The 12236-nt window shown below is 51.2% G+C and overlaps 3 protein-coding genes across 3 annotated transcripts; 1 reads left to right on the forward strand and 2 right to left on the reverse strand.

The window, feature by feature from the left end:
- Window positions 1-3471: 3471 nt before the first annotated feature.
- Window positions 3472-3935, reverse strand: BDP81DRAFT_393276 (uncharacterized protein; the record flags this gene model as incomplete). Its single annotated transcript, XM_060587812.1, has 2 exons — window positions 3472-3666; window positions 3792-3935. The coding sequence occupies 2 exons, from the start codon at window positions 3933-3935 to the stop codon at window positions 3472-3474; spliced, it is 339 nt and encodes a 112-aa protein (XP_060446174.1).
- Window positions 3936-5500: 1565 nt separating this feature from the next.
- Window positions 5501-7292, reverse strand: BDP81DRAFT_317544 (sugar transporter; the record flags this gene model as incomplete). The annotated part of the gene is made up of 5 exons (XM_060584268.1): window positions 5501-6035; window positions 6123-6496; window positions 6560-6694; window positions 6754-6860; window positions 6914-7292. 5 exons carry the CDS (start codon window positions 7290-7292, stop codon window positions 5501-5503), a joined length of 1530 nt encoding a protein of 509 aa, XP_060446175.1.
- A 643-nt stretch (window positions 7293-7935) lies between these two features.
- On the forward strand, window positions 7936-10408 carry BDP81DRAFT_316915 (uncharacterized protein; the record flags this gene model as incomplete). The annotated part of the gene is made up of 5 exons (XM_060584208.1): window positions 7936-8016; window positions 8097-8176; window positions 8216-8515; window positions 8589-9257; window positions 9322-10408. The coding sequence occupies 5 exons, from the start codon at window positions 7936-7938 to the stop codon at window positions 10406-10408; spliced, it is 2217 nt and encodes a 738-aa protein (XP_060446176.1).
- Window positions 10409-12236: the final 1828 nt, after the last annotated feature.

The following is a 12236-nucleotide window of genomic DNA, read 5'->3' on the forward strand; positions in this document are numbered from 1 at the left end:
TATGTGTTTAACCTGTCTCTGGGTGCCGCTGGCTTGCCCGAGACAGTACTATGGTCGTCCCTAGAACGCAATTCCGCCAGTATCTCCTATCCTTCGACCCAGAGCCCGCAGGCTTCTGGTTTACACAACGTTCCAGTAACCGTCCGGAGTATATCGTAATAGGTAATACCGCCACAAGGGAAACCACAAGGGGCAAAACCTCGTAAGACTAGGTTGTAGGGCTTGCTGTTAGGTTCTGTAACGAGCATAGCTGTATATAGCCGTGGCTATCCCATCGAGTGCCAATTGGCAACAGGTACATTATGCCCAGTTTTGACCCACTTTTGCCCCCTCACCGCGGGAATACATGACGGTACGTCATCAACCCCTATATTTTCCCAGCTGCGTTCACCACCACAACTAACATTTCTACAGATGGGCAACTGTCGCGATGTCCTCAAGCGACTCTGATGCGTCTGATTCGTCAGCGCTTTCACATATCACCGTCGCAGTACTTCCCGAAGACCTTGATAGCGCCTGTACAGCTCAATGTAGGCCCGAGAGGTGTGATAACGCAACTGTACGCCCACACGAATCGCCTCCGCTAGAAAGGGGCACACCGGGCCAATTCAACCCCCTCGACGTGCCCTACCGCGCCGCAACAGTACGGGGTCTATCTACTACCCCTTTAGAGCTTTTTCAGCAGTATGTGCCTTTGAGGCTGGTTGAATCGTGGGTACAGTGGACCAATGAAGCCGCAGTACGAGGCCCTGTTCAACAACACTCACGATCCCACAGAAAAAAGACGAGGTCAGGGTGCCTGCAGTGTGGAGTAGCGCTTTGTAACTCGGATGATTGCTGGTACCTCTTTCATAGTCAGAGTATATAGACAACAGAAGTATCCATAATCTAGGCTTTTTGGTTGGCTAGAAGAAGTCTTGGCTGTCTCCTGAGTGGTCAGTTCCCCTCAAGGGCATGTACCTGTTGCCAATTGGCACTCGATGGGATACATCGCTACCCAATGGTCGTTTCGTCTCTTCGAGGGAGTCTTCGATCGTTTAAGGGGCAAAGGTGCTGAGAGAGCGAAGTCGAAAAGTCGGTCGGTGATGTTCAATTTGGGCCCGGAAGCGCCACTTGCGCCGGGAAAGAAAGTCGCCCGTCTCCTTCGGGAGGCTAGATGGAACCTCTGCTCCCTGCCCTACCAGGAAGACTTCGTCTAGCCTGCGGAAGGCGAATTCGAGTCGACGGCGGCTCGTTAGGTTGAATAATCGTCGGCTCGATTCGAGGGGAAAATGTGCGTTGTTAAGGGTTTGATTAGCGTATAGCTAATCCACCCCAGCGCGCAGCGGCAAACCGCGGGGACTGGGGCCCCTCCTTAGTATGGCACTAACAGCCCGTGCCAAGCTGGAGAGATGTTTCGTGGAGGTTGACATTACAGTCTAAGCAGCCCTTCCGCGTCCTTTTCTTCTATATAAGGCTATTCCCAAATACTATACCTAGGGTCTGGCGTCGGGCCCTTAATACCCCCTTATTACTATAGTAGGAACAAAGTAAGTTAGCTCCCCTTGATCCCTTCCTATGGTATTCCCATGGAATAGAAGTATTCCTTTTATCTGTAGCCCGTCCAAGTCGCGAATGCTTCCGCCCCCCTGCTAATGGTCCAAACTGCTGGATAAGCTAGGCTGCAAGCAACTGCCGCCATTGGTAATAGGACTTCACCTTTTACCACCTAGGGCTGCCTCAGAGCTGTAATAAGAAACTATTTACAACTACCACTTCCAGTAGGAAATTCCAAGTAATTGACTACCAGCCTCCTCGACGAATAGGGTGGCTATATTGATAGTAGGACCTCATCTGGTCACTCATATCAACCCCATTCATCTTATGATTGTACTCATCAATTGCCCTAGGGATTGGAAGGTCCTTGCGGACGTCTAGTCCAAAGACTTACCGGGCAGTCTTTTTAGCAGCAGTGTCTCCAGTTGGGCGGCGGCGGCTGCGAATAACTTCCTGGCCGTCCTAGAAGACAGTTGACAGGAAGAGTACGAGGGCATTATCCTTCCAGGTGAATCGATTGACCTAATTCCTAGTTAGCTGGGCTGGCCAGGGCTGGGCAGGCTAGCAGCTTACCTCCCCATCTAAAGTAGGGATACAGTGTATTTCCCCCCAGGGGATACCCCGTCCTTCAGTCTCTTTCTCGGCAACTAGGATCTTATCTATCCCACTATCCTTCCGGCAGGTACCAGAAGCTCCAACTTGTTGATTCCGTAGGGTACGAAAGAGACGTATAGAGGCGAAGAGGTTGTCAAGAAATACGTAGTAGGTTGCAGCTGGTAGTAGGGAAACAAGAGTAGTTACTACCTATTACATTGGTGTCAACAGAGCCAGCTTTCCAGCAGCTGCCCCGGCTAGCCTAGCCGACCGGACAGCCCGGGCGGGCTGGGTTAAACAGGCTGGCTGGGCTGGCTATGCCTGAGGGACTAATGCGTATGGGCCCTTCCCATATACGTACCACAGCCACCGTATACAGTAGCCAGACTAGGCAAGGATCCAGATCTTATAGCCAGTTAGGGTAGGTTTCGTTGGAATCGTTGTCGTCTCAAGAGATCGACCTATAAATCGGACCATAGCCTCGTCAACTATAAGGTCTAAACCGGGTATATAGAGGAAATCCCCAGTCTCTTGAATCTGGGCTGACCATTAGTTAACCTTCCGATATACATCTAGCATTTGATCTTAGGCCCGGCCCCGGCCCCGGCCCCGGCTGGGCTGCCCGGACTGCCCGGGCTGGAATTCCGCAGTATCGAATATCCGTAGTCGTCGGAGCAGTAGTTGAAAACGGTCCCGGGATATAAACCGCGTAAATAGGTGGATAGGATCCTCCTTTTGCTGCTGGGTCGACCAGTAGGTTGATAATCTAGGTTCCTTATGGATCCCTATATATAATAGGATCCCTAAGAAGAGGTAAATCTCGTCTGCTGAAGTTTTCCTCCACTCATATATCCTAGCTCGTCTAGCCCTTGGGCCCTCCTTAGATAACGGTACTACATTCGTCCACTATACCCACTACTCTACGAGGCTCTACGGAACGTATTAAAGGAATAGTTCAAGCGGGCTTGCCGGCAGCCCCCGTACCTCTTAGGCCCGGGCCGGTACGTCAAAGGGCTAGAAGGAACCCGGAGGGCCGTATTCAGTAGCCGTAAGGCCGGACTATAGCGGCATCACAGCGCTTGGCCGTACAGTCTATATTACAGGCAGTAGTAAGGTTTTCTGGATGTACCTCAACTACTATACAGCTACGTACAGAAGTATTAGAAGCAACCGAGGTATCAGAATCATCAGAAGACATCATAGCATCAATCAAAATGTAAGTCATAGTGGTGATAACAGGTAACAGAGCATAGGGAGAAGTGACGTATCGTCAAGTACCCCTTTAAATGCGGGGTTATAATGGGTAAATAGTGGGTACTTTGGGGCTTGGCAAAAATGGAGCTATTCCGCACCCGATGGGATATCAGGCTCGACATTTGGCACCTTGACAGAGCTGCGACTTCCAGGCGCGGTTCTCCGAGATACAATCCTTGTGGCGAAGCGAGTGCAGCAGCCAGAACCAACTGGAAAGGGAATATCGGTCAAGCTCTGAAGCAGTGACGACTTTCCCGTGGATTGACCACCGACAATGACCAGCTGAGATGGGGATCAGCTTGAAAACTTTGGCAAGGTGCTAAGGGATGGGCCGATCTCACCTGGGGAATAGCCAGCTCTTGGCTGACTCCACAGGATTAAAGCTTGTCAATGGCATCGAACAGAACCCTGCTGCTCTCGCTGTCGAACGGATTTTCGGGAATGACATCAGCTTCGTCTTGTTCGCCATCTTTGTCGGACGTTGGGGAGGCTGCCTCAGAGCCAGCGGCAGAGTCGACCTGCGACTCAGGGCTGACACCGACTGGTGACATGGTGTCACGAAAGAGGTATAGCAGTGGATATCTCAGGGGTAGAGATAAGGGATAGACAGGGGTATGGGCATACAAAAGGTGCTCCCTCGAGGGCTTCCCTTTTCCCCTTTTCCATAGTTGATTAGACCACAGTTGAGATCCCGATTTCCATGAGCTACTCTATATGCTGATTCGTGACACATGGCAAAATATGACGGTTTGCGTGCGAACTCGAATAAGCCAGACGTAGTTGAAGGGGTTGTGAATTCGGCCATGCTCAATAGAGTGATGAGTTTACAAGATCAAGGGGAGAGCGATAGAATTGCGGATTGACGAAAGTGAAAGTTGACTTGATAAAGTTCAGACAAGATTGCTTGAACGGGTGAAGTCTCTTGATGGTGTCGGTGAAATATGAAAACTGGCCGCAGGTATTCTTCGAGAAGGAACACAGTCAGAGCGAAGCCCAAGAGGCCTTTATACCAAAAAGGGGGGTGAAGAGTTCGATAGCCATTCTTCTCTGACTAACATTGTCGGTCAGACTAGGAGAGAGGCACTATCGTCAGCCCTTGGCAGTTTCCGCCTGTGAATGTATCCCGACAAGGCAGATTCATTGCAGACACGTGGCATGGAGGCAGCGACCTTGGCATTGCGAGGCAATGTTAAGCAATCGAAGTTGACGCTGATTGGATCATCAACCCAATTGAGATGTAGGCCGAATCTGGATGCAGGGGCTGTTTGAGGTCGGATAGCACCATGTTATTGGTAGCAGGTTGGATCAGGGGCTTTTGAGGAGGCCAGGAACGAGAATTAGTTCATCAACCAACACATTCTTATCTACCCTAACAGGCCCGACACAGTGGTTGCGAAACCAGCTGAGCCCGACCCTGGCATCAGCCACGCCGATGTAACAACGTCTTGAATGCAGTCAATAGAAATGGGGGTTTACCGCCGTGCCGGGCCGTCTCGGGTGGGACCGCAACGGGCAGGTCACTCCGTCCCGACCGAACCAACAGAACATGAATTTGCTCCTATTCCTCGAGGATAGGAAGATCGAAACAATCGACAAGAGGTTGTTGAGGTCAATCATGAAACAACCTAGCCTTTCTGCAGCCATATTCAACCACACTCTTGACCCCGATTTGGCTCCTGACCAGACGCTTTCGTCGGAATACAGAAACATAAGTGTTGGATCTCTTAGCAGTCGGCAGAAAAGATGGATCCGGAAGGCGGTATGGGCACTTACAAATGGCCCTTCCACTTATATACCACTTCTGGGAGATCGTGGGCTCTGCCCACAATCTCCTCCTTCCACCTCAAGACGCAGCAATAATAGACCATTATTGACACTTCGTTCCAACCGTACGGTTGCCCTGCTGACGTGTATACCAACAATAAGCCCGTACATAGAGGCTTAGCCACTAAGCAGTTGATGAAGGGGCCGGCACAGCACAATTTTGGGACACATTGGAATTCTGCAACGTGCGATACCTAAGGTATGCCCCTGACGGGCCTAGGTTTCGCTCCTGATCTAGAAATTGTAATCATATAGTGACCGTTGGATACAACATCATGAGCCTCCTTCCGCGTTACGCCTTCTCCGTGTGCCTTGCGGCCACAACTACTCCGCCTTTTTCGCCGTCCTCCGGCGAAGCCTGAAACATGTCCTCCGCCTTGTACTTGCCGAATTTGCGCAGCGGGACCCCTTCATTGAACATCCGGTCGATCTGCTCAAGAGACTTGCCCTTGAATTCAGGGATGCAGAACCACGTAAAGACAAGCGCCAGCACCAGGATTCCCGCAAAGATGAAACCAACCTTTGAACCTAATCCTGCGCCAGGGGTATAGAGCAGGTACGGGATGCTAAAGTTGACGAGGAAGTTGGCCAAGACATTGACCATTGACGCCGTCCTTTGAGAGGCATCGCGCAGTCGGAGGGCGGGAATCTCGGTCGTGACGACATAGTTTAGAGGCGCCCATGCAAAGACATAGCCGGCGGCAAAGACCGTCAGCATGGTCACGATGCTTGTCTTGACGGCGAATGATGGGTCTGCCACAGTACCCAGTGATCCCATGGTTACAATGGCGGCAAATTGCCATACTGCACCGATCAAAAGAAGAGGTCTGTTGGGTTGTAAGGTCAGTACATGGATGGCTAAAGAGGCACGACAGATATGGTCCAGTCTACAGTAAGGTAGATCAAATACGTACCGACGTCCCACGCGATCATTTAGGTAAAGTCCGACGAAGACCATGCAAAGGTTTACGACGGCATTGATGATGGTCATGGTAAAGGGATTGACCGTGCCGATATCCTTGATGAAGATTGCACCGTAGGTAGAGGCGAAAGCCTGCCCAGTTGCTTGCTGAAAGAAGTTCATGGCCATCACGATCCCGGTTCTCTTCAAGTTGACACCCTTGAAGAGCTCCATATAGTTCCCTTGTTCGACTTCCTGTTTCAGTGCGTACTGGAGGACGGCGAACTGTTCATCGATCTCGGAGTCTGGGATGGTGCCGGCTCGGAGTTTCCTTAGAGACGTTTGGGCTTCTTCGACTCTGTCCTGGGTCAACAGCCAGCGAGGCGACTTGCATGAAAGTTAGCCTGTGAAGTGAGTTGGAAGGGGAAGTTGTGGTCGGATTGAGCTTACCTCGGGGATAAAGAAGATCAGTCCCATGACGATGACAGGAATAACGTAGAACAGGCCCATGGGAATCCGCCAAGATGCATTGCCATCCAGGGTGCTAGTTCCTCTGCAGATAGAGTTGACGATCAGAGTACCGAACTTGACAGAACAATGTTAGTTGCGCAAGTCTATCAGTTGATTGGACATTGAAAGCTCACCATCAAGCTGAATTGGTAAGAGCCGACTGCAAATCCACGAATCTCCGAGGGAACAATCTCGGACTGGTAAACCGGAACCACAGCGAGTTCCATACCAACGTAAATGTCTTCATCTCAAGTCAGCGATTATGGTCGGGAATCAGTGCGGCATAAGACTTACAGTTGAGAATGCGCGCGGCCATAATCTGCTCTCTGGTGCTCGAAGTTATCGCGATTGTCGCAGGGATCACGGCCCACGCACTCATTGCGAATATACACCACCGGCGACCCCAGCGAGCACTAACGAGACTACCAATAATGACGCCGGCCGCGAAGCCGATATAGTTGAGACTGTTGAACAGGGCGAGCCAGCCGGTAGGAAGCTTCCACTTGCCAGTTGCGGGATTCTGGTCGCCAAACTGGCGCTGGAACGCGTCCATCGCCTGGGTTGTTGAGTAGCCAGCATTGTCGAAGCCGTAGTTGAAGGTTGAGACGGCGATGACGGTAAAGGCCGCAGCCAGAGTGCCGTTGAAGTGTTTGAGAATCCGATTGGGCGCCATTGCAAAGGGAGATCTCAGAGATCTTTGTACGACTGTCCGGTTAACCTCAGCTCCTTGCCTCAAATGACAGGGTGCCTGGGGTGAAGTTGGCGATGCATTCTCTGGTCTTTAAGTATCCAGACGCGTTGAAGGAATCAAACTCTACGCCTCGTGGTTATTACGTTGCTACGTCGTTCCCTGTCGAGTGGAGCCAGGGATCCCCGTTAATCTGAGCTAATCACCCCTTTCACTGGCAATAGAGTCGTCCGATCAGACGCACGAGACGAACAAACACATGGCGGAGGAGGTTTCCCCAACTTGGGGAACCCACTAGGGAAGCAAGCCGTTCATGGCGCTAGGGATGAATTCCTGGAGGAGAGTGGAGGAATGGAGAAGCCACGGTGCGACGGAGGGGTTCAGCAACGAGGTCCAGAAGGAAAATCTTTTGCGGGTGAAGGACCCGGTGACCGCCCGCTTGGGATTTTGGCGTTCGACTAGGGTAGCCCCGGGGGCCGGAACTCGGGCGGAGGGGAGAAAGTCAAAATCAACGCGGAACTCGGGCGGAAGACATGTCATCTCTTCTTCCCCCGACTTCCCACCCCGTCCCCCGACCTTATGCATCTACACTCTTTTGAGCAGAAAATACTGCGGGTAAGACTCATACATGGAGACGCCTAATCCATATCGCGCTTCGGGTCGGCCCCGAAAAGGGTTGCAGATATGTTTTCAGTGCCGGAACCGCAAGGTAAGTCGCGGTCAACTTGCACCCGGAGTCTCCCTGCCGCGGTCCTTCGGGAAGAGGGTCTCCTAACCCGTAGCCGATAGGTCCGATGTGACGGCGCACCTGGAGGTTGCGAGAACTGTCGTCGGCTCAAGTTCCATTGCTCCTTTGCAGCACCAGATCAGTTACCGGATGCTGCAAATTCTTCCACTCTCAACAATAGTGATCCAAGCCATCTGAGACTGGAGAAGCGTCGCGTGCGCACTGCTTGCGTACAATGCCGTGACAAGAAGACAAAGTGCTGCGGCACGCAACCCTCGTGTCGGCGATGCTCTTACCGGGGCGTTGACTGCCAGTACCCAGACATGTCTAAGTCATCATCAACCAGAAATCCAGCCTCGGATCTCCGATCCCAACCGTCTGCTGCAGTGCGTGGTGGTTCGGAAAACAGTATGGATAATAGAACTTCGTCTATGCATCGAGACTCCTCCGTTGCGCACTCTCCGGCATCATCACTTGGGTTGTAAGTTAATTGTCTTGCAAGTCAAATAAAGACATGTCCGTTCGATTTCGCTGAAACTTGTTCTCTTGTGCAGCGAGTTGAACTCAAACAAGACGATTATCAAGCAACACATCGATGCTTTCTTCGACTTTGTTTATCCAATACCTTGCTATGGCTTCATCCATAAGGCCACTTTTTGCCAAAGTTGGGCACAGGACACCTACAACCCACGCCTTCTAAAGGCAATGTGTGGTCTCACAGCCCGCTATATCGCGGCAGGGGATACCAACCGTCTACAACAAGCAACGAGATGGATCCAAGAGTCGGAAATGCAGCTCCTTATGCGGCTTAGTGAGCCTTCCATGTCGGATATCGAGGCACTCATGCTCACTACACTGGACCACATCATTGCTCGTCGATTCAGCAAAATGCTAGTATCTGCATGCCTCGCTGCAAGGCTAGCGTTCATGATGCGACTCAACTACGAGGATGGCCGCTTGAGTTTCCTCACTCAAGAGCGTCGCCGGCGCCTTATGTGGGGTATCTATACCATGGAGACGCTTTACTCCAGTGGAAGAACAGAGTTCACCGGTTGTCCGAAGGAAACAATACACCTACAACTTCCCTGCCATGAGCGGTCTTTCAGTTTAGATATTCCCGTAATGACGGAACCCTTGAAGCCTCCAGAAAACCAATGTTGTTTAGAGCTAGGTTTGATGGCGAACAATATCCGGGTCCTCGACATTCGAGATCGGATACAAAGGTATCCGCTCATTCCATCCACCTGGACGATCTAACCCGAGCCCCCAACTAACCAGTACGGCTAGGTTATCTCATACGATCACGCATCATCGAAAGCCTTTGCTCGAATGTGTTTCGCTACTGAAGGGGCTCATCGAAGAACTCGATGCGCTGCGTCGATCGCTTCCGCCACAATTCGCGTTCGACAAAAAGAACCTCTTTCTCCGAGCCTACACCCCACAATGTACCCCCTTTGTCATGTTCCATACCTGGTGGCATCAGTGCCAATGCGACATGTACAGGTTCACGATACCAGGCTTTCGGGAAGGTCTCCCCGTGGAAGAGTTGAGAACTTTGCCTCAAGACTTGGTCTCCTTTTGCAGAGACAAGTGTCTCCAGCATGCGCTTGCTGTTGCCAACATCATGGCCACAGTGACTGACATGGAGAAAGACATCTTCATCACAGATCCAGCCTTGGTGATGTGTACTTTCCACTCCGCCCGTGTTATCTCAAGGCTTGGTTCAAGCCAGTTCGCCAACATGCCCAAGGATGTTCTGATATCCAAGCTGAAGGCGTGCTCGGATATTCTCGAGACGCCAGCTGAGATATATCCTACGACTAAGCTTCTGCGAGGTGGCATCTCAGACCTTATCCACGATGTGGAGCGCGACTCTGGGGACTCGAGTCCGCTCAGGTCGAATTGGGAGGCCGAACAGCCAGGATCTGAAAACGAGGCGACCGGGGCTCAACAACCTGGTATCCAAAGAGGCGCGCAGGGCTCAGTCCCAGAGGTGTATTCAAAGTACAGCGTAACGGACGAGATTCGGAAACTCAAGTTTCAACAAGACGGCGAAGAGGATACTAGGGAAGAGTACCGGTCAGGCGAGCAAGCAACAGGGGTTGGCGCAGATGGTGTCACACCTCAGCAATTCATGATGCCGGATATGTCAAAGGAGCATGGCTCGCAGCCATACATGCCAATGCCTCAGGATATGACAGCCAACGGCTTTGGCTTTTCAGAAGCCGGCTTCGGTGCAAGCGCGGCGCCGTACGATGTGTCAATGACTCTGGGTTTCGAACCAAGTTACGGGGAATGTCAGCCAGACTTGTTTCTGGATACCTTCATGCCTCTCCAAAACGACTGGAATATGGCTGATTCTGGGTGCTTTTAATACTCGGTGGCCCCAACACAAGGGATTAATATGGCAATGCTCTCATTGCGATGATACTCCGATGATCGTTCTCGACGGCCTTGGTGTACTGTAGGCTTCATGAAGCTATCGCGGAGTATATCATGCTCTTGATGACCTAGGGGCTATGCATGAACCATGTCTAAAGTCCGTTTAAAGCAACAGATTCCAAGTACTACTTGTAAACAACATTAACCACGCAAATGTTCATACTTGCTCATAGTCCACTCCAAAACATGTCCTTCTCAAGCTTGAAGGAGCCATCCAAAGCCGCGCCTCCTCCTACAACTGAAGCAGTGTACCGTCCCTTTTCACAACACCAGCTGTTTCTCTTCTCATCCCAAACAGCCGTGCTGTACCTAACGTGGTTCATCAGTCAGCGACGAATATCAGTCAGCGACGAACTTTTTCCCATGCTGTGGGACTGTGGATACCTGAGGCAGTGGCTGGTGCCCCAGGCACCAGCTGCCTGATCCACCTCCTGGTTGATCCAGCCCACCGCAGCCACCTTCACCACAACATCACCAACCAACCGTCAATACCAGTCGTATTGCCTCATTGCTTGCCTCGTTGGTCCAGATGAGCAGTGTGTACTGCCCACACATGCACGTAATGGTATTTACTATTGCACAACCACAACACATTGAGTTAACTATTCCTCATTACTACTCGAATTATTTGACAATTCCGTATCCTTAGAACAGTTTCGCGCATTATGACCGGTCTCGCTACACACACCACAGCGTCTCCGAGCTGGCTGGGCTCTCTTTGATGGACCCCCCTCCTCATCCTCTTGAGGTGCTGGACGTTTCCCTTTTTGTTTCCCTTCAAGCAAAACCTGAGATTCCTCTATACTAAGCGCCCCTCCAAGCTGGACCTGCGTCCTTTTAGCCCTCCGGCGCTTACCAAGTGCAACATTCGCATCCTCAAGGGTACGAAGCCGATCAGTCAAAAGAGTGATTGAGTGCGCCATTGCCTGCGCACCCTTTGACAATTGCTCAACTGCAGCAATAATTGGCGTTGGTGAGCTTCCTTGATGAGCAGTGATCCGACTTTTGATAAAATTGGACTGCGAGACGGTTTGTTGTGGGTTAGAGGGCGTTTGCGACTGCCAAGGTGGTGGTGTTGAAGGGTTGGCCATAGGAGGTGTAGGCGTCCGTAAACGTACATTAAGCTTTTCAATGACATGCTCTGGGTTCCATGGTGAAATTCCAGCGCCTTGAAAAGCAGCCCTAATGTTTTCTTCCTCAATCAAAACTTTGTTGTGGGCCTGGTAGAAGGCAATAAAGAACTCCGACTTGGTGATGTGGTTTATGGAGGCTTTGATGAATAGGTTGATTTCATCACCATATGCGCGTTTTAAAGGCGAATAAAGGGCAATATCCAATGGCTGTAGTAGATGTGACGAATGTGCAGGCATACTGACGGTTATAATATTGTTCTGCTTGCAGTAATTGTCGAATTCGGCCGATAAATGGCTCTCGTGGCCGTCGATAATAAGCATCCGGTAGACGCCCTTCGTTTGGTTCTTAGTATGTTTGTCGAAGTGTTTAATCCAGTCAAGACCCGTCTGATTATCCGTCCATCCATTATTGGTAGGTTTGATAACCCAGTCGCTAGGAAAACCTGATTCCGTGGTCTAACTAGCAAGGTGATATGCGCCTTTGACAATCACGAACGGAGGGATGCACCACCCGCCCGAATTGATACATTCAATGACTGTAGCCCATTCACGGTTGCCAGGCTGGACAGACTTTGCTTTGCCACGTCGATCAGCGCGTGTTACTACTATTGACGCGGTGATCATGCC

The sequence above is a fragment of the Colletotrichum phormii genome (genome assembly GCF_030913505.1).
Source record: "Colletotrichum phormii strain CBS 102054 chromosome Unknown BDP81scaffold_8, whole genome shotgun sequence".
Lineage (NCBI taxonomy): Eukaryota > Fungi > Ascomycota > Sordariomycetes > Glomerellales > Glomerellaceae > Colletotrichum > Colletotrichum phormii.